Source organism: Lonchura striata, chromosome 24 (assembly GCF_050655825.1).
Source record: "Lonchura striata isolate lonStrDom1 chromosome 24, ASM5065582v1, whole genome shotgun sequence".
In the NCBI taxonomy this organism is placed as follows: Eukaryota; Metazoa; Chordata; class Aves; order Passeriformes; family Estrildidae; genus Lonchura; species Lonchura striata.
This window is the reverse complement of record NC_140726.1, coordinates 9,801,184-9,823,316: the sequence shown is the minus strand read 5'-3', so window position 1 is coordinate 9,823,316 and position 22,133 is coordinate 9,801,184. Positions and strand designations below refer to the sequence as shown.

The 22,133-nt window shown below is 53.0% G+C and overlaps 4 protein-coding genes across 15 annotated transcripts in view; 1 reads left to right on the top strand and 3 right to left on the bottom strand.

The window, feature by feature from the left end:
• Positions 1-12: 12 nt before the first annotated feature.
• On the top strand, positions 13-5,025 carry IFT46 (intraflagellar transport 46). 5 transcript variants are annotated; one of them, XM_085560341.1, is made up of 11 exons: positions 13-101; positions 646-783; positions 1,439-1,575; positions 2,217-2,291; positions 2,390-2,483; positions 2,796-2,924; positions 3,307-3,425; positions 3,496-3,562; positions 3,811-3,871; positions 4,149-4,234; positions 4,590-5,025. In XM_085560341.1, the coding sequence occupies exons 1-11, from the start codon at positions 57-59 to the stop codon at positions 4,683-4,685; spliced, it is 1,047 nt and encodes a 348-aa protein (XP_085416467.1). In that variant the 5' UTR covers positions 13-56; the 3' UTR covers positions 4,686-5,025. The 5 variants fall into 5 exon arrangements, with proteins under 5 accessions (XP_085416467.1, XP_085416469.1, XP_085416468.1 ...); XM_021530102.3 differs by having other exon boundaries at positions 16-101; positions 3,304-3,425; XM_085560343.1 differs by lacking the exon at positions 3,811-3,871.
• A 138-nt stretch (positions 5,026-5,163) lies between these two features.
• TMEM25 (transmembrane protein 25) lies at positions 5,164-7,482 on the bottom strand. Of its 6 annotated transcripts, XM_021530054.4 has the most exons (7): positions 7,281-7,417; positions 7,068-7,174; positions 6,706-6,984; positions 6,202-6,471; positions 5,844-6,128; positions 5,656-5,742; positions 5,164-5,558 (listed from the first exon to the last, which is right to left on the bottom strand). In XM_021530054.4, exons 2-7 carry the CDS (start codon positions 7,150-7,152, stop codon positions 5,485-5,487), a joined length of 1,080 nt encoding a protein of 359 aa, XP_021385729.1. In that variant the 5' UTR covers positions 7,153-7,174; positions 7,281-7,417; the 3' UTR covers positions 5,164-5,484. The 6 variants fall into 6 exon arrangements, with proteins under 6 accessions (XP_021385729.1, XP_085416466.1, XP_085416463.1 ...); XM_085560340.1 differs by lacking the exon at positions 7,068-7,174 and having other exon boundaries at positions 7,281-7,482; XM_085560337.1 differs by having other exon boundaries at positions 6,202-6,984.
• A 272-nt stretch (positions 7,483-7,754) lies between these two features.
• On the bottom strand, positions 7,755-8,850 carry TTC36 (tetratricopeptide repeat domain 36). The gene is made up of 3 exons (XM_021530057.4): positions 8,721-8,850; positions 8,298-8,486; positions 7,755-8,229 (listed from the first exon to the last, which is right to left on the bottom strand). Exons 1-3 carry the CDS (start codon positions 8,827-8,829, stop codon positions 7,961-7,963), a joined length of 567 nt encoding a protein of 188 aa, XP_021385732.1. The 5' UTR covers positions 8,830-8,850; the 3' UTR covers positions 7,755-7,960.
• A 262-nt stretch (positions 8,851-9,112) lies between these two features.
• Positions 9,113-22,133, bottom strand: part of KMT2A (lysine methyltransferase 2A) — a 41,673-nt gene continuing 28,652 nt past the window's right edge. For all 3 annotated transcript variants that reach the window (XM_021530101.4, XM_085560334.1, XM_085560335.1), the window contains exons 27-36: positions 17,676-21,972; positions 17,284-17,364; positions 16,711-16,775; positions 16,175-16,345; positions 15,587-15,661; positions 15,141-15,315; positions 14,645-14,752; positions 14,137-14,220; positions 13,629-13,758; positions 9,113-13,274 (exon numbers count right to left, since the gene is read on the bottom strand). In XM_021530101.4, coding sequence (XP_021385776.3) covers positions 12,999-13,274; positions 13,629-13,758; positions 14,137-14,220; positions 14,645-14,752; positions 15,141-15,315; positions 15,587-15,661; positions 16,175-16,345; positions 16,711-16,775; positions 17,284-17,364; positions 17,676-21,972 — 5,462 coding nt within the window. In that variant the 3' untranslated portion in view covers positions 9,113-12,998. The remainder of the gene's footprint in view (positions 13,275-13,628; positions 13,759-14,136; positions 14,221-14,644; positions 14,753-15,140; positions 15,316-15,586; positions 15,662-16,174; positions 16,346-16,710; positions 16,776-17,283; positions 17,365-17,675; positions 21,973-22,133) is intronic.

The following is a 22,133-nucleotide window of genomic DNA, read 5'->3' as shown; positions in this document are numbered from 1 at the left end:
CTCCCCGCCGCCAGGGGGCGCGCCCGGGCCGGGCCGCGCGGCGGGGCGGGGTCGCCATGGCGACGGCGGCGGCGGCGCGGCGGGACGCGCGGCGGGCCGAGGTGGGACAGGGGTGCGGGGGGACACACCGGGACACGGCGGGACACGGCGGGACACACCGGGACACGGGGTGCGGGGGGACACACCGGGACACGGCGGGACACGGCGGGACACACCGGGACACGGCGGGACACGGCGGGACACACCGGGACACGGGGTGCGGGAGGACACACCGGGACACGGGGATACGGAGGGACACGGCGGGACACGGGGTGCGGGGGGACACACCGGGACACAGCGGGACACACCGGGACACGGCGGGACACACCGGGACACGGGGTGCGGGGGGACACACCGGGACACGGGGTGCGGGGGGACACACCGGGACACGGGGATACGGAGGGACACACCGGGACACGGGGTGCGGGGGACACACCGGGACACGGGGTGCGGAGGGACACACCGAGACACACCGGGACACGGCGGGACACGGGGTGCGGTGGGAATCAACGGGACACGGCGTGCGGCGGGACACACCGGGACACACGCGTGGCCGGGCGCGGCCGCCCCGCCGCTCCCCGCCGCTGACTGTGCCTCCCGGCGCAGCCTCGCCCGGTGGAGAACCAGCCGTACGACGAGAGCCTGGAGCTGCCCGAGGCCGAGCCCGGGGCCCGCTCGCCGCGGGACTCCCGCGGGCCCGCGGGGTCCGGCGGAGCGGCCGAGCGCAGGAGCGGCGGGGGCAAGGTACGAGCGCAGCGGGCGGGGGCGGCCCGGTGAGATCCCGGTGAGATCCCGGTGAGAGCCCGGTGAGATCCCGGTGAGAGCCCAGTGAGATCCCGGTGAGATCCCGGTGAGATCCCGGTGAGGTCCTGGTGAGAGCCCGGTAAGATCCCAGTGAGATCCCGGTGAGATCCCGGTGAGGTCCCGGTGAGATCCCGGTGAGATCCCGGTGAGAGCCCGGTGAGAGCCCGGTGAGGTCCCGGTGAGAGCCCGGTGAGATCCCGGTGAGAGCCCGGTGAGGTCCCGGTGAGAGCCCGGTGAGAGCCCGGTGAGGTCCCGGTGAGAGCCCGGTGAGATCCCGGTGAGAGCCCGGTGAGGTCCCGGTGAGATCCCGGTGAGATCCCGGTGAGAGCCCGGTGAGATCCCGGTGAGAGCCCGGTGAGATCCCGGTGAGAGCCCGGTGAGAGCCCGGTGAGGTCCCGGTGAGAGCCCGGTGAGATCCCGGTGAGAGCCCGGTGAGGTCCCGGTGAGAGCCCGGTGAGATCCCGGTGAGATCCCGGTGAGGTCCCGGTGAGAGCCCGGTGAGATCCCGGTGAGGTCCCGGTGAGATCCCAGTGAGATCCCGGTGAGGTCCTGGTAAGAGCCCGGTGAGATCCCCTGAGACCCGGCTGTCGCCCAGGAGGACGCAGCGGCGCACCTTCCCGGCCCAGCCGCCTCCAGCGAGGATGAGGACGAGGACGATGAGGACTCGGAGGAAGATTCCTCGGAGAGCGACTCGGAGGAGGACTCGGAGGAGCACGGGGCCGCGCTGGAGGGGTGAGCGCTGCTCCTGACCAGAGGCTGCCGGGTGCCTCTCGGGCCCTGACAGCTCCGCCGGTTTTCCCGAGTCCCGCGAGGGTGAGCAGAGTCGTGGGCACTGGGACAGGCAGCTCCTGCCTCCTCGTCCCCCGTGCTGCAGGGTGGTGGTTCCTCCAGCTGGTGAACCAGTCCCGGGCTTGTTTGCTGTGCCCAGGAGAGGCACAGCTGGAGTGATCCAAGGTGTAAGCCAGGCTGGGCTGGCAGGAGAAGTCCAGAAAAGGGAAGGACCATCTCCAACATGTCACTCAGATCCTCATAATTCTTCTCCTTTTCCACTGTTTTCAGCTTCAAAGCTATTGCTGACCCCCTAATTGCTGTCCTATTGCTGCCCTTGTGCAGAGCACTTAGCCCCCTTTTGACAGCCCTCTGTGGGACTGTGATCTCAGACGTCCATTGCTCAGGTGCTTTTCTTGGCCAGCAGATCCAAAGCAAAATGGAGCCCAATAATGCTTTCCCTGTGCAAGAAGTGTTTTCCAGAGATGACTTACTGCCTGGTGCTTCAGCTTCCCACATGTATCTGCCCCAGCTGGGTCCTGATTTCTGTTGTACAGAACTTGCCACATGCTCATCTTCTCCCTCTACTCTCTTCCTTCTTTTAGTGACTTCAATCCAGCAGATTTTGACTACCTGCAAGTGTCTTCTGAAATCAAAGATCTCTTTGAATACATCAAGAGGTGAGAGGAAGGGTTTTAGCCTGCTCTTGGCTCTTCTTTGTGTCAATGATTGCAGTACAGTTTCTAGTCACCTATGCTGTGATGGTGTTTTCTTCCAGGTACACTCCCAAAACAATAGAGATTGAGCACAAGCTGCAGCCTTTTATTCCAGACTTTATTCCTGCTGTTGGAGACATTGATGCATTCTTAAAGGTATGGTTTCTTCAGGTTCCTCTCTCCATCCTGCCCCACAAACCAAAACAGAACTCAGGCTCAGAACAAGTAGGCAGCCAGGCCATGTAGCCTGGGGTCTGGTCTGTCGATGGGCAGAGACCTGATAAACTGCACTGGTGGTTTGGTCACCTCTCAAACAGCACTTGGGTAACTTGGGGGAAAGCCTGGCTTCTCCTCCTTTAGCACCGTGTGCTTTTCAGGCAGCACTGTACTTAGAATGCACATCTGAGAGAAGGCTCTGTACAAACCTGCCCTGGACTCCACAGAGAACAGGGCTCTGCTTTCCTGCAGGTTCCTCGTCCTGATGGCAAACCTGACAACCTTGGCCTGCTGGTCCTGGATGAGCCCTCAACCAAGCAGTCAGATCCCACTGTGCTCTCCCTTTGGCTGACAGAGAACTCCAAGCAGCACAACATCACAGTGAGTCAGGAGGGGGAGGTCACACTTGCTGCACATTTCCTGGAGTAAAACCGTGGCATTTTACTCTTACAACTGAGAAGTTGACTTTAAAGGCAGCAACCAGACCTTTTGCTGTAATCCATAGTTTTAAACTGCAGTGGATCTGAGCCTTGATCAAGTCAAGTCTTGATATGAACTCTGGGTCTGTTCACTTCAGGTGATGCTTTATTTCCTTTTGGCTGTTCATACCCAGTTTTAGTTGGCATTTTGGCTGCAGAAATTCATTGGTAAAGTGCAGCTGGGAAAGAGAGTAGGCCTGGTTCACCAGAAGTGAATGCAGCTTTTCCGAAAAGCCCCAAAACACCATGAAACACTTCCAGGTTTATATTTGTGTTTTTAGCAGCAAATAAAAGTGAAGAGTTTGGAGAATGCAGAAAAGAACCCTAAAGCCATTGAGAGCTGGATTGAAAGTATTAGTGAACTGCGTCGCTGCAAACCTCCTGCCACAGTCCATTACTCCAGGTGAGCCCTGATGTTGGCAGTGGAAGGTTGTGTTTGATCCTGAAGTTGATGTTCTTCTCTTCCCTGGCAGGCCAATGCCTGACATCGAGACCCTGATGCAGGAATGGTCACCAGAATTCGAGGAGCTCCTGGGAAAGGTAGATTGTCTGGGTGACCAGTAGTTAGCTCAGTGCTTGGTCTTAGAAACCCATCCCCCATGAAAGCTGGATGCCTGCCCCATCCCACAGCCCAGTCCTCTTGGGCTTGTTCCTCCTCACAACTGCGCCCTAGGCAGAAGTTGGGGGGCAGCCCAACGCTGGAGTTCCCAGCTGCTGCCCCAGTGGTCTCTGCATGCTCCCAGGCTCCTGCAGTCCGGGAGCAGATCTGACAGATCCGTCTGTTGCAGGTGGGTCTTCCGAGCGCAGAGATGAGCTGTGACCTTGCTGAGTACATCGACATGATCTGCGGTGAGCTGGGGAGGCTGTGCTGCTCACACCGTGTGATGCTGGCCTGGCACTCTCCCTGAAAGCCAGAGAGTTTTAGCTGCAGGCTCAGCCCCAAGCAGTCAGGATTATTCCTGCTGCTGCAGTGGGAGGTGGGCTCTTGTGCTACAGGGGTCTGCAGTCTTTGGTGCGTGGAGCCCCAGGTGATGGTGGGCAGTGGAGAATTCAGCCCCTCCTGACAATGCTCTGTGTGGGGCAGTGCAGACCAGGTGCCCTCACACGCTTCTGATCTCACCTGCAGCCATTCTGGACATCCCCGTGTACAAGAGCCGGATCCACCCTCTGCATGTCCTCTTCTCCCTCTTCTTGGAGTTCAAGAACTCGCAGGTATGCAGCTCCACCCAGGTGCTGCTCACCCAGCTAGCAGCACTGTGCAGCTGGTCCCTTCACATTTGGCTTTGTGCCGGCAATGGGAGTGTGCACAGGACTGGTGGGCCCCAGAGGACATGTTCTCAGCTGCTCCTCTCCCTGATGCCTCTGCCTGACACAGGGAGCTGGGCTGTGCTCTGGGCTGAGGTGCCGTGTTGTTCAACAGGCCAACACAAGCCAGAATGCATCTCCCTGGGCTGGCTGCTGGGCATACAACTCATGCAGAGCCCATGTGGCCGTCCCATTCAGATGTATGTGTGTGCTCTGAGCAGTGGGAGTCAAATCTTGCATGAGCATGTTCTTTTCCCTGCAGCACTTCAAGCCCCTGGCTGATGGGCAGAAGGGCAGGAGCCCACCATCCAACCCACCCTCACAAGCAACGGAGGCAGAGGTGTTGAGCTTTAATTGATCCTTCACGTTAAAGCCTCATCTCCTGGATCACTGTCTGACTGGACACTGAGGTGTACCCAGAGCAGCTGGGGAGATATCACACAGCAAATCAGAAGCCTCTCTGGTCTTAGAGAAATTGCTGGGCTGTTCTGTGTTAGGGAGTAGGGCTTGACTCACCATATTTGTTGCAGAAGCTGCCTAATGGCTCCATTTTTGACTTGTTCCCAAGGAGTTGAGCATTAAACCAGCCTTTCCAAGTGCCAGGCTTTCTGTGCCACAGGTGCTGCAGAGCAGAGGCTCCCTGAGCACACACTATAAGGGTTGGAGCAAACAGGAATAAATTCTACATTCAGACAAAACACTCAGATCTGCTCAGGGTGTTGCAAGCTCTGATCTGGAGATCTTGAATCTCTGCTCCTTATTATTGAACCCCCTTTCCTGATGAGACCTGTCCCTTAGCTCCTGTCAAGCAGAAATAACCTGTGCAGCACCACAGATGCTTAAATTCAGTTTATTGCTGTTGGGATGGCTCTTCTTAGCCCCTGCTCCACTGACCTCCCACCTGTCTGCCACAGCAGCAGGGACAGGGGCAAAGAGGATCATGCAGCAAGTCACAAACCTGCTAAAGCAAAGCTGGTGCTTGGCTTTACCAGAGGAGTCACAGTGCTAGAGCCTGGCTATAAACAGTTTTGATGCATTTTGATGCACAGAGCTGAGGCGGGTCAGCTGCTGCTTCCCATCACGGCCTTCCTGGCCCCCGCAGCCGCTTGGCTCCGGGGCTGTGCCGGGCAGCCCTGGCTCGCCAGCACCACTGCAGCTCACAGCCAGATCTCATCACTGCTCATGCTGGGCACTTTGTAGATGCGCCCAGATACTGGGAGCTGGACAAAACCTGCAAGACAAAGAACTCATTGCCTGTTGGGGCAGCCATGGAGCTCCATGTCCCACAACCCATCTTTTAGGGCTGCTTGCCCGCCTGTTCCCCTTACCAAGCTTGCTGAGGACCAGGGAGTTTTCCAGTCCCAGCAGGGCACTTTCTTCTCCCCTAGCACCAGCTCCTACATCCTTGGGGGAAGCTGCAGGGAGGCAAAGGAATAAGAGCCAGGACATCTATCCCGTGCCCAAGCAGGACCTGGGGCCCCACATGTCTCAGTGCACTGGCACATCGGGGTTTTACCTCCATCTTCCTGTGCAAGGTCACCGAGGCACAGGTTGGGTGGCAGGGACTGGGTCTGGCGGGGCAGACGTGTGCCCCGAGGCTGCGGGGGCTCAGAGCTGCTGCAATGGGAGCATCGGCTGGGTGGGCTGTTCCCTCCTGCTTGCCCTGGACCTTGCACAAGCTGGGGCAAGCGGCATGCCAGGCAGGCAGCACAGGAGCCCAGGCTGAGCAGGGCAGCTAGGGCCAGGGCTGCTCCAATGGCAACACCCAGGACAGGCAGCTCCACACGGGCATCCAGCAGACCTGCACCAGCAGTGCAGACCCCTCAGCACCCTTCCATGGGGCCATTGCACCATGCCCACCCCTCAACAGTTACCTGTGGGCAGGAGGGAGGCAGTGGTGATGCCCACACTGTTGGCTGCACTGATGGAGAGGTTTCCAGCGGTGCAGCTGAGATGGATGTGGAGTGAGTGGTTGGCACCCAGGAGGAGAAACTTGGAGGTGTTGGCCATCACATGCCCATCCTGGTCCACCCAGGTGATGCTGGCAGGTGGGTTGGCTTGCACCAGCACAAAGAGCACCAGGAGAAGGCCAGTGCTCTCAACCTGCTGGTAGTGGACATCTTCCTGCAGGATCTCTGGCTTATCTGTGTAAAAAACAGGCAGTGAGATGGGGAGGAGGGATGGGGACAACACAGCTAGGAGCAGGATTTGTCTCGCCTGGGTCCGGGAGCACTTGTTGACGTCTGCACAGGACTGACAAGATGCTGCCCAGCTATGGCTGTGATGGATGCAGGTTATGGTCCTGCCCGAGCTGGATGGGAGCCCCACACGTCCTCCCCACATCCCAGTCTGGAGCAGGCCAGCACCGAGGACCTTACACTGCACATTGAGAAGGATGGAGGTGTTGTAGGTCTCACTGGAGGTCGGGATGGTCAGGGAGCAGTTGAGCTCATGGTCAGAGCGCTGGCTGGTGAGGATGCTGGCAGTGTCTGTAGCTGAGAGGTTGACTTCCTGTTTCTGACCGTTGAGGTACCAGGCCAGTGTGGCACCGGGGACTGGCCGGGGAACCCAGCAGGTGAAGATACGACTCTCCCCCTCCTGCAGGGTGCACGCTGTGCGCGGCTGCCTGTCAGTGGTGGGGCCCAGCTCCTCCAGTGCTGCCAGAGAGCCCACCACACATCAGAGCTGTGGCAGGGGTCCTGCTCTGGGAGTCATGCACCGGACCCCACCACAGCCTCACCTGCTAAGCAGAGCGCCAGGAGGCTGAGCAGCAGTAGCAGCAGGAGGGCAAAGGCAGCCCCCGGCCAGCCGCTGGGACACCCCATGTTATATCAGCCGTGCTCAGCGCTAGGAGAGAGGCAGCTAGAGCAGGGACGTTAGCGCATCCACCACGCTGGGCCCCGGTGTTCCAGCACACAGCCGGGTCGGAGGATGTGGCCCAGCTGCACCTTACCTGCAGCATTGCTGCTTCTGTGTCCAGCCCGGTCTGCAGTGCGGCTCTGCGCCCGGGCCCCGGCACGCAGGGCAGTGCATGCGGCGCAGGGGCGGGCCCCGGCGCGGCTGCGAGCATCGATCATCCCTCCCTCCCGGCGGGGCTGCGAGCATCCCTCCCTCCCGGCGCGGCTGCGAGCATCGATCATCCCTCCCTCCCGGCGGGGCTGCGAGCATCCCTCCCTCCCGGCGCGGCTGCGAGCATCCCTCCCTCCCGGCGCCGCCTTCCCCGAGCGGCATCGCTGCGCGCAGCCGCGGGGCCAGGGCTGGCCAGAGACTGCCCGGCCGGGACAGGGGGTGCGCGGCCCTGTCCCTCCGAGCTCCCCTCTTCAAGGAAGAGGACCCTAACTTGCACCCACCGGGCCACCCATCTCAGCAGGGCTGCGCACGCTTGGGAATCACCACAATGCCTGCAATGTCGCAAGCAGAGCCCAGGTGCTGGGAACAGAGGGAGGTTTATTCGGGGTGGAGCAGAGCGAGACAAACACAGCAAGGTGCTTTGATGCTTTCCCGTCCCTGGCTGATAGCCGGGAGGAGGAACAAGAGCTCTGGCACCCGAGGTGGACCTTTTCTGACCACCAGGACAGGTCTGCCTGGGCCAGCTCAGGAGCACGGTTCTACCCAACCCTCTCGCTGCCCGTCTCAGTCGCTTCCAGCTCCATCAGGGTTGCGCAGCCGACCGAGCATCTCGCAGAGCATCTGGTTGCAGAGCGCGGAGTAGGGGTTGAGCAGCACGAGCTGCTGCCGGGCGAAGGCGCTGCCCAGGCGCGCTGCGCGCTCCAGGTCCCGCCGGGCATCCTCGTCCCGCGCCTGCAGCCGGCGGATGAGGCCGCGCTGCACGAAGCTCTGGCAGGCGGCACGCCCGCGGCCGCGGCTCAGGCGGATGGCAGCGTCCAGGTCCTGCAGGGCACCTGCCAAAGAGGGGAGGCATTGCTAGGGGCCGGGGTGCCGGGAGACCACCCGCACCTGCGCTGCTCACCTGCCACGTCTCCGCGCAAGCGGAGGGCTTGGGCTCGGTTGTTGTAGCCCGAGGCACGCTCAGGCAGCAGGCGAATGGCCTCACTGAACCGCTCCAGGGCCGTGCTTAGGTCTCCTGACTCAGCCGCAGAAACCCCCTGCAGCTCCAGCTCCCGGACTTGATCCAACAGCTCCGACGGAAAAGCTTCCACTATTGCAGTGAAAACGGGAATGGCTGGGAGGTGGAGGCACCAGGACGACCCACGGGGCCCAGTCCCACTGCCACTGTACACTGCCGTTCCGGAAGGGAACAGGGCAGGGTGCTGGTGTCCATCCTCAAGCAGGCACTGTTCCCAGCCTGCAGAGCCTCCTTCCCTGCCCACCTGCTCGCCCTATGCAGACCCTGATGGCAATTCCAGCAAGAACCTGGCACACCGTCACTTACCTTCGTCCTGGACATCCTCCTCCTCCTGATCCAACCCTGGGATATCCCCAAAAGGGGTGCTGGGGTTAAAGATGGTCTGCAGGACAGCCCTGTCGTTCGCTGTGGCCATGCTGCTGTGTCACTGCGGCCTGTGACAAGGCTGCAGGCACGAGCAGGCTGCCACAGCCCAGTTAATGTTCACCCTGCCTCGTCCTATGGCAGCCTGGGCTGAGGCCCCACCACCTGGCCGGTGCCCCCAGCAGCGACCCAAGGGGATCTGCACACGCGAGCCGAGGGCTCTTCACTGAACACCCTGTGCAGCCCTTGCTGCTGGCCAGGGGCTCCCACGCCTTGCAAGTATCCTGGAGAAGTAGCAGCTTCTCAGTTCTCAAGAAGAAATGGAGAGAGCCCTCTGCAGCAATAAACTTGACATGTTTATTAATTAAACTATCACTTAAATAAAAAAAAGTGCATAGAAAATAAACATGTTTAAAAACTCCTTTTTTTTTTTTTACAACTATGTACACTTTTTATTTTTACATTCAGTCTTTTGCAGAGCTTTCAGCATTTTTTTAAACTATTAAAGTATTTCCTTCTTCCCTGTGGCAGGGAGTTAACACTGATGTACTTTAGACACATTTCCTCTTTTTTTTAAAAAACCCAAAAAACCAAAGCCAAAAATAACTAAAAAAACAAACAACCAGTAGATTGGAAGAACACAAGAAAAAAAAAAAGTTTTGTTATACATGATAAGTTGTCAAGAAATGTATTTCTAGAACATAACCTTGCCTTTGCAGAGCTTTTTTTTTTTCTTTTTTTTTTTTTTTTTTGAAACAATTATTCACCTACCTGTAGTTACTAAAGAGACTGTAAGTTCAATAAAAGAAACACCACAAGTATAGTTCTCGGCTGATAGACGAAGCTACTGTACCTTGTTAAAAAGATACCAGGAAAGCACAGAGCACATTTTTCCCTATATGCAGGTGGTACCCCAACATTCATAACCAAAACGAGAGGAAGGAAAGGAAGAAACCAAGTTGTACAAGTACTGACTGTAACAAGAAGGGCCAAGAAAGGCCAAACCACCCGCTCCCTGCTTCTGGCCCTGGCTGCCAGTGGGGAATGAGCAGCAAGGCTTTCCTGGAGCTGTGAGCAACTGTAACACAATCCTTATCTATAGTGTTAAAGAGAATTAAAAGCCATGAACCGATACTGAACTAGGCTTCATTACACGGTGCATTACTATATTAGTTCCTATATATATTGTATTTATAGTTATAAAAAAATTTGCAAGTGTTGAGAGTGGACCAGTGTATGGGTGAATGGCATGATTCTGCACAGACCGTCCTGCTGAAGAACTTGGTATTGCTTTGAAATGAAAGAAAACCAGAAAAAAAAAAAAGATACCCAGCCCTTTGCAATGACCCGCTTCTCCTTTAAAAAAAAACATGTTGGCTTGTACAAAAAAAACCCAAAAACGCCCTAAGGTTCCTTTTTTAGTATTTTCAGATACTATGATCTGCGTCAGTCCTTATAAAATATACATTCATACATGGGGAGCCGGGTGCTCCTGGCCGCCCAGGCTGAGGGTGCCCCAGCCCTGCTGCCACTTGCCCCTCGAGCCCGGGCTGGCCGCGGCGGGTGCAGCTCCCTGGGGTACAGACAGTTTCACTGGCCACAACGGGAATAGCAGCAAAGCGGGCAGCCCGCTGGCTCGGCTGGTCCCGGCAGGAGGAGGTCACCTGGCACCTGGACCTTGGGGGACTCCTGAGGCACAGCGCTCCCCTCGACCCTCCTTCCCACTTCTGCCCATGGGGGGTGGCTCTGGGCAGAGCTTCCCAGTGGAACCTCCTCCCGCAGCCAGGAAATCGGGTAGCGCGGGGTGAGAAAGCTGAGCTCTGGGATAAATTCAGGGGCTTTGCCATGGCGAGGGCCATGCCCCCGCCCCGCCTCAGAAACGGAAGGAAAAGGGCCAAGAGCAGCTGTGCTCCGGGCCATGGGGCCCAGATCCCCTGGGTGGGCACTCTCTGGGCTCCTCAAAGTATGTGCGTTCCCAAACTGTCAGTGCATCAAATCATCTCAGTAACAAATGCAGCCTCAATGTGACTTTGCTTTCAACAGTTACCAACAAATTATCCTCACACAGTGCAATAACAAAAGGAAATCGGCAGGTTCTGAACCTCCGAGCGCTGCTTTTCCTTCCCAGGGCAGAAGAAGAAGTCTCAAGACCAGAGAGGTGAGGATGGGGGATGCCCCTCGGGGAGACCTGGGGAGTCAGCAGGCACTCCCGGTCCCTTCCCCAACTGCCAGCACTGGTTCAGAGCAGCCCTCGGATACCTCAGCTCTGGGAAGAGTGGCTCCTGTAACAACTGCAACCTCACCACCAGGAAAGCTTGGGAAAGCAAGGGCACTTTCTGCTTTCCCTTCTGCGCAGAAAAACCCACCTGCCTTTGAAGGACAGACTGTGCCAGGAGGTGTGTGTCTCAGACTGGCCTCCCAGCAAAGAGGTATGGAGGGTCAGCTCTCATCCTATCTTGCTTTTCCTTTTTAAACCCTTGCAGGATACCAGCACGGGCGAGGCAGAATCAGACTATCTGCCCGAGTCACACACTGTCCTCCCACAGAGCGAAACTCATACTGTGCTGGGCAGTTCTCCCTCCTGCCCCTGTCCTTATGGGCAAATACAGTTTGAGGTCCAGTCAACCCTCCCAGAGACAGTTACTGAAGTCAAAAAGGCAGAACAAGAGCAGAAAACAAAACTAAAGCAACCCCCCCACTGGAGAAAGGCTCAGACTGTGTCCAGCCAGGTATTTCCTAGAACCGTCCTATGAAAATAAAAAAATCATTAAAAAGAGATTCTCTTAAATTAGGATAATACCACTGTAAAAAGCCTCGTCATAAGTGCTTTCCCCTATGAAGTGCTTCTCATAGAAAAATATACAAAATATATTTACATTTATAAAACCTTAAATACTAAACTGTAAACAGAACAGAGCAGAATCCAATGTTGTCACTGTCAGGCTTGGGTCTCTCATTTGTCTCTCTCTGGTTTTGCTCTGGGGCAGACCCCACAGGGAGGAGGACTCACACTGCTCCAACCAGGACAGTGGTTTTCCCTCAACTTGCTCAGACCTGGCCTGGTTCCTCATCCACTGTGCCAATGCCTCATGCGTTTCCTATGCGTTTCGGGATGCTGGCGCTTGGCCTTGCCTCTGCAGAGAACTTTGGCTCCATTTTGGGGTCCTTCTGTGTCTTCTGGGGAACACAGCATGACTACACCCAGACGACCGACCATGACAGGCACCTGGCTGCAGGGCCACTCTCCTGCCTGTCCCCCACAGGCCTGGGACACTGCGGCACGGCAGAGCAGAGTGGGTGCCTCCACACCAGTCCTTCCCAGTCCTTCTGCTCTACAGCGGTGTGCGGCCAAGGCCGGGGCTGGCTCGCACTCCCCTTCTCTCTCTAGAGTCCAGTCCCTTGAGACACCGCCTGGAGCTCACTGGACAGAGGAGGAAGCCAGCTGCTGGAGACAGGACCCAGAGGACTACTTCCCTACCACATGGCCATGGAAGGAGTGTTGGTGAATGGGAGCCTTTGCTGGCAAAGATTTACAGTGCCCCAACTTTTGGCACAAGCCCAGTTTGCCAAAGAATGCCAGGAGTTCCCCTGCTCTCAAGCAGGGATTTCAGAGCAATGCGTCAGCCAAACTCTTCTTGTGTCTAGTTGTGGGCTGCTCCTTTCTGCTCTCCTCATGAGCAGCCAAGCCAGCCCCTCGCATACCTACTCCCACTCACACACAGTGTTTCGCAGACATGCAGTCCCAGGGGGCCGCTAGCGAGGCACAGACCTTCTCTCCAGGAGGCAAGCTCAAACACTGCGCAACCCAACCACTGACTCAGCCCTCGGAAGGAGAGCTCTGGTCAGGAGACAGTGAGGGACACGACCCACGACTGCTGCCCTGTGCCTGGGCCTGGCGCAACCTCCCCTCTCCTCTCCCACTCATTAGCCCCATGCTGAGAAACAAATATGGGGGCGGGGGGAGATGAGAATAGCAAAAACATAACCATGCTGAGGATCTTCTCCAGCCGCCCATGTCTCTCACAAGGGTGAGTGTGCACATGCGAGACATGAATATGTGGACTCGGACAAACACAGCTGCCAGTCTCAGGACCCTGAGCCCAGTCCATCTTCACTCCTGCTTCTGGCCTCTCTGTCCCGTCCTAGTGGCCGGGGAGGGGCTCACTCGAAGCTTTGGTTCACCCCAGGCCCTGCAGGGCTCGCTTGCAGCTGATGGAAGTTCTAGTTTAAAAACTTCCTGCACTTCTTGGCACCGCAGTTACAGGGCAGTTTGTTGCTGGCATCTTCAATGGGGAACTTATAGTCGTAAGTGAGCTCTTCCCCTCGGTAGATTTTGCGCATGGCAAAGATGACAATGTGTTTCTGGCCATCGATGTTGATGACCCGGGAGTAGCAGTTGGGCTCACAGGAGTGGTTGATGAAGCGGGCCGCGTTCCCATGCATGGTGGCATCCACCACCTCGGAGTCGTCAATGCGGAACATGTAGCACCCGATGCCCTGTGCAGGGAGGACAGAGGAGGGTTAGTGCAGGCAGGGCAGCACAGCCACCCCAGCAGACAGCCCAGCTCCGAGGGAGTGTCTGCAGCCTCTCTCCACTGGGCCTCACACACTCCTGCCTGAATCGTTTCATCCCCATGCTCACTGAGACTCATCTGAGACCCTGCCCAGACCACAAAACGGAAAGAGAAGTGCCTCTAAAGCTTCAGCTAGAATGAAAATAACCCAAGAAGTCAGTAAACACAATTTGAGATGTCCCCAACAGAATTTTCATGAAGGCCTGTCCTACCTTCACAGCCACTTTTCTAGCTCTCCCAAACTCTTTAAGAACATCTACAAAAGCCCAAAACTCACCTTACTGTCGTAGTATTTCTCTCGTTTGTCAGTGAGGATGGAGCGAATGACATTGCCTGAATATTCGATCACCATCTCACCTGCATCGATGTTCCTTTTGCAGAACAGACCCCGGCCATGGATAGGAGACCTAAAATGCAACAAGAAAAGAGAGTTATTTCAAACGAGACAAGCAAAGCTCAAGAACATCAGATTGCAAAGGTTGCAGAAAACAGGCTGTGACAAGGACCACTGTGGCACTGTTAACCCTTCTCTAAGGGAACATTAACAAGAACACCACCAGGTCACTCTGCCTACATCTAAGCTATTGCCAAGGTAAAGCCAGCAAGGAGCAAGTGGTCTGTGCTGAGGATTACTTTTCAAATACATAACTTGGGCAGAGAGAAGGAAGAGGGAAAAAAATCCGAAGCCTGCTTCTCCCCTCAGTTTTGCAGTCTGGCTTCACAGAAGGTTTCCAGATTTCACCTTCCTCTGTCCTATAGGCAATGGTAGCAGAGCAAAACTGTACCTGTAGACACCAACTGCCTCCTTGGAGGTCTTCTTCAAGTGCCGGAAGCGCATGGGCATTGGCAAATCCATGCTGGTTGCCCTCCTAGAACAAAGAGGCACTGCTAAGTGATGACCTGTATTTGAGACTCTGTGCCATGTATTATCTGGGGCACTTTTCAAGATGGAGTAATTTATACATTGTGACACTGCAGCCTACAAATAACACAATCAAAATAAATGCAGTGTTTTAATATATATATGTAAGAGAAAATTTCCTCCCTTCCCGCCTCAAATTCTCATCAGATTGTTTTCATCAGCAAGGAAAAGAAGCATTTGAAGGCAGATGAGTCACCTTTAGCTGTCACTTCTCTTGTTATTGCAGAAGTCACCTCTATGTCTGGCAGTGCTTGGCAGCTTTCAATGTTTAAATTCCCCACAAAGCTTGCAACCCTCAACTAAGCACGACCTGCTCATTTTAACACCCCAACACTATTCTCCCCTTTGAACCTTTAAGCCCTGCTGCATACCGGGCTGATTTCAGCTGCACTTCTTCTTCTTCCTCGTCATTTGGATTGTATTCTGGTGGCTGTCGGTGTTTAGACGCCAAGAAATTAAACATATCAAATGCAGATTTCCTGCAATTTAAAGAGACCAAAGGGAGTTTGTTTTACTAGCTGAAAATAAACGTGGTTGCCACAACAGTCTGACATGCTTACTGTCTCACACCTCCCCTACTCTGCCCTCCCTTAAAGCCCTGTGCATCAGGGCAGACAGAGCAGGTTCTGAGAACTTCCAGTAGCAGCCCCAGCAAGTAAAGCTTTGTTAAACCAAGCAAAGGGCCACAAAAGGGCACAGGAAAATGTTCAGATTTCAAAGATGCTGAATGGTTGATTTTCATGTGCCAGTTTTTAACATTTAACTGAGAGCTTTAGTGCTGCAGAGATTTGTTGTTCCTGCCCTGCCACAGCATTAGTTATAGAGCCAAAGGGCCGTTACCCCAACACTGACAAGGCTCACACTTGCCTCAGATGGACTTCGGCCCGAGCAGAGCCGTGTGGATTCAAAGGAGGTTCATTGGCCTCCTCTGGCTTGTGAAATCTGAACTTGTAGTTGTGGCAGTGCTTTGCTCCATACAGCTGCTCTATCAGGAACACAACAGTATCATGGATAATGCCCAACATCCTCAAACCGTTCACACCTGGAACAAGAAATAGAGCACAACAAACACTAATTATCAGTGCAAACGTGGAACAAGAAGATACAGCAGCTTGTCCCAAAGAGCTTGGACACCACACAGCTGTCATAGCAGCACTGTATTAGCTATTGTGTTCTATGTGAGAGTTTCTAATCCTCCCATTGGGAAGAAATGACCCTCCATAAAGCCTGCAGCAGGTTAACTGAACTATTAAGAGTCTAAGACCCTCACAGAAAGATCTGTCTGCTCTCCTGTGTTCAGCACAGGCTGTTACCTGCAAAGGACAGCTGCTTCAGGCGGGCGTTCGAACGGGCCTCTTGCACCTTGTCAGTCAGCGACTTCCAAGCATCTGCAGCACACATATGACAAATGGTGACAGGGTATCCAGGTGCTGGGATACTCATATTCAAATAAACTAATTGGAGAATATGATGTTTCCAACTTTCCACAGGCCATAAATTAAGGTCCTTGGATCCAATTGCTTTCGTCCTCTTGAAAATTCACATTTGCATAAGGCAGGGTGTTCAGCAATTGGTCTGGAGGAAAAGTCTGGACACCCAATACTCCAATGTGTTATCCACACTGCCTGTTTCTTGACAAACTATGGTCCAACATCATTGGTCAATTGATAAAACAAAATGGATCAGTGATATATATGTATATAATGGGTCACTGAATATATTATGTTGCAAAATAAAATAGTAATAGAATCCAGATATTATCAGGAACTAGGATTGTTCTAGAGCTGTAATCCATGAGATTTCTATTTTTTTATCTATAAATAAAGCAAATAAGAGGTCCTCAGAAGTATTAATTTTACTTCTAGTAAGGACAGCTAAAACCAACACTGCACGGTTCTCACCTTCAATGCTTTCTGCGCAGATCTGAAAACCATCATCACTAGAGATCTCAAAAACCAAACCTTTTTTTGGTTTCTTCTCACCAAGACACTCTTTCCTCTTTTGTTCTTGCTGAAGCCAAAACATAAGAGGGGAGCTGAAAGTGCTCTCTTCTTCCTCGAGAGCTTTTGAGCCTAGAAAAAGACAGAAGCCAGCTTGAAGATGACTTTACACCTGGTGCTCCACGACTGAAAGTAACTTATTGACTTGCTTTTTCACCAGCAAATCCAGCCAAGAAAAGAAATTCTACAGTGTTGCAGTAAGAGTGTGAAATCTCAAGTGCTGAAATTCTCACAAACTAAAGACAGAGACAAAACTATTTGTCCAAAATCTACAAATAGCAAACAAACTTTTCCTCCCCTTACAGCAAGGGTAACACAAGCTAACGGCTCTGATCCTTTACCAGACAGAATGACAAACACAAAAATCAGATCTGCAAATATCACTTTCCCAGTCCTGGAGAATTCTGAGACTAGGTGTTTTTGAAGAAGTGACATACCTGCATTTTCTTGCTCATTTATTGAGTTCTGTGTTGATTGAGGTTCTGGGACCACAGCTGGTTGCCTTGGGAGGGAAGGAGAAGAACATGGAGAAAAAATAGCTAACAACCTGCCTCATTTCCTCATCAACCCTGAGCAGTAGTCTTAGACAGATACAAGAATCTTTTTCCAGATCAAATGTTCTGAGATCAATTCAGTTGGAAATGAACAAACAAAAATATTCTGCTCAGTAGCATTTCAGTTTGCAGCCTCTATCCATCTGTGGGTAGCAGCCTAATTCCACACAGCCTGTGACCTGCTCTCTGTGTCAGCTCCACTCAGGAATAAGGTGCAGGCCAACACACCATCAGACACTGCTGAATGAACATCTCCTCAGCAGGCACTGAGCTTCCCAGAACTACATGCAGCTTAATGCAAAATGATTCCATATTGCATCAAATTGTGACTGTACATTCCCCACCAAATGCTCCCCAGGGATTTTAACTAGGAATGCCAGACTTCTTGCATTCTCTAAACAATGTCCTTTAGCTCAAGCGAGCAGAGCCACATAGAAAGGTCTGTTCAACCCTTACCCTGCAGACTGCCCATGTGGCTTCTGCAATGGCTGATCTATGCTGGCTGCATCCTGCACATCTGCCTTCACAGCAGGAGTCCTGGAAGAAAAAGATTTGGGAACATTCAAAGTATCTGCCAACCCATGTGTGCCATAAATGAGACTGGAAAGCAGGAATGGATCCATTGGGAGTTGCCAACACGGATTCAGCAGTTCTGCAGAATTACACAAGTAGCAACAACAGCTTGTAAGATACACAGAACCAGATCACGCTTCCAGCTCCGCATCAGAATCAAAAGTTGCACTTCACAATTTGCCTTGACTTGCACAACTTGCTGGAGAAACTAGTGCAAGATTCTCTCATACTGTTACAAAACCTCAGAGATGAGCAAAACCAAACTCTCCTCTTACCCTGTAACTGAGACCTGGGGTACAGCAACAGCCCCTTTTTCAGGAACGTGAGCTTCAGAAGAACCAGCCCATGCATGAGAAGTTTTGTGCTTCTTTCCATTCCCTTTGTCTAATAATGGCTGGATCCGTTTGACTTTTGGCTTAATTTTTGTGGCACCCAGTGCAGAGCTACTTGCAGACTGCTGACCAGGTGATGGGGAGCCTCCTGGAGATGCTGAGCTGGCATGCATCACTGATGAGGAAGCCTTGCTTTGTTCGAGTCCGGCATTGTTTGGAACATCGACCAGTTGTGGAAAGCTTGACAACTGCGTTGTTGCCGAAACTGTGCTAAGGTCCAGCTGGGAGGATGCAACCCCGGTTTTGTTGGCTAAAAGCTGTGTCATGTGCTGAAGCTGGTACGAGCCTTCTGGGTCAGCAGATGATGGAGCAACTGTCATGCCCATTGTCTGTGCTGAGGGTAGAACACATATGCTTGATGCAGCTGTCATGGCTGCCGTAGACGGAGTTTGAGATGCTCCCAGTTGTGAAAACATCCCAGAACTTGGTGGTAAAGTCATATGCTGCTCCTGAAGACCAAGGCTTTGCTGACTTGCTTTGATCAGAAGATTGCTTATTGAACCAAGGTCCCCCAATAATCCAGGGCTCGTTAATGTTACTGAACTTTGTCCCAAAACGTGACCAGGAACTGACCCACCAGTACTAGGGGCTGCTGTGGCCTGCATGGATACGACGTTCAGCACTGAGGAACTCGATGTTAGGCCTGATACAGGCCCTGCTGGGAGGTGACTGGCATCTGCACCAATAATGCTGGGAGATGTGCTGACTGCAGTAGTGGTCCCACCTTGTGGGAGCAAAGATGTTTGCTCAAAATACATGACCCCAGACTTTGACCTTTTGATAATATTGGGAACGGTTCTATGGGATGTTGAATTTGCAATGGTTCCCAAGTCCAGTGGGTGGTTAGAAATCTGGGAAGGAGCAAAATTTATTAAGGTCATGTTGGAGACCATATCAGAAGGAGCTATAGCAGAAGGGGTTCCAGAAGGAGCCAACTTCTTGTTCTTCCGTGACTGCAGACGAGATATGGGCCGTTTCTTGCCCAGGGCAGCAGCTGGTGTAGAAGCAGCAGTACCAAGGTCTGTCCTCTGACTAGCTTCAGACACTAAGAGCTGAGGATCAGGGGGTGGCTGCACTCCGATTAGAAGACCCGGTGAAGGACTGCTGATGTTTGGTGGGAAGCCTGTCTGAGCAGGTGTGGAGAAGGGATGTATATGCTGGTGATGGGACATGGGCAGTAGACCCTTACTTGTGGGAGGGAATAATGACTGAGACGGAGGCAAGCTTGGATTCAGTCCTGTGGTCAGCGTGAGCCCACTCCCCATGGGCCCCAGCACGGAAGTGTTGGTTTCCATCACACTCTGTGCAGAACTAACAGAAGGTGTTAACTGTATCTTTTGGGTGACACCGTTGGGAAGAGTTTGGAGGACGTACAGGGGCTGCATGTTTTGATTAACTACCAGAAGTTTTTCTGCGGCTGGCTTGAGGTGGGGTGGTGTTGTCTGCACCGCAGCGTTGGAGATTTGCGAGGGGCCAGGACTGTCAGTGGAGTTTGGCACATACTTCTGGCTCTGGAGGGGAACCGTGGGTGATACCGGCACCTGGATACCCGGAGTCCCACTGTTTCTTGTTAAATCTTGGTTGCTGCCATGCCCTTGCTCAACAGGCCCGCAGGCTGGGCTGGCTATATGCTCTGCATCTATGTGACCCTGGATGAAGTGATCAGGAGTCATGTGTCCTTCGGGGCTTGGGTCCACCCCTGGACTCAGGAGAGCTGCGTCACCTTCTCCTGAGGCAGATTTTTCTGTGACTGTCACTCTCTTCTCCCCAGACTCTGTGGAAGGCAAGGCAAGCATCGACCTCTCTCCTGAGGAGGAAAGTGAAGACTCCGAAATGACGGCAAGCCTGTTGTGATTTTGGCTGGGCACCGTAGGGCTGCGAGTGGTCAGAACAGAGAGATCAGAAGGAAGCTCCAGTGGCAATTCAAATTGCTCCTCTGCAGATATGGAGGAAGAGACACTGCTGTCCACTGGTTCGGCGGTGGGCAGCTGCTGGGAGAACACCTCAAACAAACCCATATCCTTGCCACGGTTGCTGTCAAGACCTAAACCTTCTCCAAGCGTTAGGAGTTCAGATGACGAGGACTCTGGACTTTCTCCCAAAGCCTGCATAGATGGTGTGTTCTTCAGCACAAAGTCCATGATGTCGGAAGGGAGTATGTTCCCACAGTCATCACTGTTGTTATTGTCAGAGTCAGATTTCAGAAGTTCTGTGTTGAAAGTGTCCAGTAAGTTCTTGTCAGCAGGTGTGCTTGCATGAGCCCTGCGGCCTGTTTCCAATGAGCTCAGCTGCACTTCCAGAGAGTCCTGACCCTGAGCTTTAACCCTGCTCACAGGGTGGCAGTTATCAATCTTGGGGTCAGTCTTGTGGATGGTGGAGCTCTTGGTGACTTGCACTTTCTCACCTGCTTCTTCAGTTCTATCCAGCTTTAAGTTCTCTGTCCCATTCTCTTTGCCACTCCTTTTAGTTACCTGGCTGACTTTTCTGGTAGTTGCTGTAACACTTGTATCACTTTCAGTTCCATCATCCACACCATCTAGCTGTGAGATTTTTGGAAGATCACACTGCTCCTCCTCTCTGAATAAGCTATGGGACGTGAGCCTCTCCTCTGCGTTTGAGGAAACCACCGTCCTTGTGAAATTGTAGTAGTATAAGTCATCCTCATCTGATGTGCTCAAGTCATCTGCTCCATCCACTTGTCCTTCTGCAGATCGCTTCCCTCGCTTCTTGCCAGTTGAGTTACTGTAGAAGGGAATGTCTTCTTCTCCATAGGACCTGACACCATACAGAGGAGTCAACCCAAAGAACATATTGGATCTGGCCCGAGCACTTCTCCTTGGATACCTCCGCTTGTATGAGCCTTCTTCTTGAGCTTTAGCACCATCCTGGAGCATCAAGCTGTTATCTTGAATGGCCAAATTTTCGTATGTGTTATTCTGAGATTCCTGTGTTGGTGGTTCATTTGGGCTTCCTTGAATTACAGGGTTCTCTTCTGGGCTTTCTGAAGCTGAGGAAGGCTCTGCCAAAGCAGCCAGGTCTGCCCCTGCAGACTGAGTTTCAGCATCACTTTCCTGCTGCACATTTTTAGACTCGTTTTCGCTTTCCATTTTGAGAGGAGTCAGAGTAACTTTAACGGTGCGTTTCCTGGGTGCCTGTGATTCCTTAGGGGCTGCTTCAACCTGCACTGCAGACCCTTTAGATGGTCCTTGTGAAGATGGAGACTTCTCACTAGCTTTTTCAGCAGGAATGTTATTACATATCCTCTGACTAATTTGTTCAGTTGCCAAACCCTGATTGCCAAAGTCTGGTTTCAGGTCATCACTGCCTACTGCTTGACTTGTCTCTGTAAGAGATTTCAGGGAATGCTTCTCTTTAAAACTGTCTTTCATTAACTTTTTGCCTTTATGACGTTTATCCCTGGGGGCAGTAACTACCTGCTCACTTGCTGCAGGAGATCTATTGTTTACTCCAGCAGCCTTCAAAGTTTTTGCATCCATCTCATCAACCACAGTTGTTTTCTCTGGCTGTAAAGGTTCCATGTGCTGATCTCTGTCTTTCCTTGGGCCTCTCTGATGCAAAGGTGGAAAGGGTATTGCTTCTTTGGAAGAAAATGATCCTGAACACTCCTGAAAGGCTCCTATTTTATTTATTTCTGTGCCTGATGAACTGGTTGGCTGAGTGGACACTTTGGAACTTCCTCCAGAAACAAAAGTATGAGACAAATAATCTGGGTCCTTTGAGGTTTTCATTTTCTCTCCCTTAGAAGGTGCACCTTTGGCTATTAAATCTGAACTGCTGGAATGTTTCCCTTCTGTAGACTGAGATGCATCCAGATGGTAAGTTTTATTTCCAGCTGTAGCCACTGTTTTCTGGGATCCTGAACTGGTAGAGCAACTTTGAACTGGAGCACTTGGAGGACCTGTGCTTACTGACCCCACAAAGCGGTCAGTACTTTTGACAGTAGGTTCATACTCTGAAGAGGCCCCCATGCTGGAAACTGAAGACACACTGTGCCTGGAGTAACTGCTCCCAGCTCGTGTAGGGGAAATCATCCGGAGTTTTGATTGCTGCTGTGACAAAGAAGAGGTGCTGTGTCTCCGAGAGCCAATGCTCTTAAGTCCCGAGGATAGCAAAGGATCTCCTACTGTCACTATTTCATGGGTCACTGGGGTAGGACTTCCTGAGAAACAAAGGCAAGAAAGACTGTCAGGTGATCTTAACCTTCACAAGGAATGCACATCCAATTCCTTCATATAAAACACAAGAAATTAAAACCCTGCAAAACTTTTCAGCCAAACAACACCAATACACAGTGTTTATACTTTAGATAAACGTTAAAAA

Coding starts and splice junctions, on each gene's coding strand:
- IFT46 (XM_021530102.3), top strand. CDS start 57: ATGGCGACGGCGGCGGCGGCGCGGCGGGACGCGCGGCGGGCCGAG. Junction 2,292..2,389: donor CTCTTTGAATACATCAAGAG/GTGAGAGGAAGG, acceptor GTTTTCTTCCAG/GTACACTCCCAAAACAATAG. Junction 2,484..2,795: donor ACATTGATGCATTCTTAAAG/GTATGGTTTCTT, acceptor GCTTTCCTGCAG/GTTCCTCGTCCTGATGGCAA.
- TMEM25 (XM_085560337.1), bottom strand. CDS start 7,152: ATGGGGTGTCCCAGCGGCTGGCCGGGGGCTGCCTTTGCCCTCCTGCTG. Junction 6,129..6,201: donor TGCCTCCCTCCTGCCCACAG/GTAACTGTTGAG, acceptor CTGCTGGTGCAG/GTCTGCTGGATGCCCGTGTG. Junction 5,559..5,655: donor CCTGGTCCTCAGCAAGCTTG/GTAAGGGGAACA, acceptor TTTGTCTTGCAG/GTTTTGTCCAGCTCCCAGTA.
- TTC36 (XM_021530057.4), bottom strand. CDS start 8,829: ATGGCCACAGCGAACGACAGGGCTGTCCTGCAGACCATCTTTAACCCC. Junction 8,487..8,720: donor GGAGGATGTCCAGGACGAAG/GTAAGTGACGGT, acceptor TCACTGCAATAG/TGGAAGCTTTTCCGTCGGAG. Junction 8,230..8,297: donor CTTGCGCGGAGACGTGGCAG/GTGAGCAGCGCA, acceptor CCTCTTTGGCAG/GTGCCCTGCAGGACCTGGAC.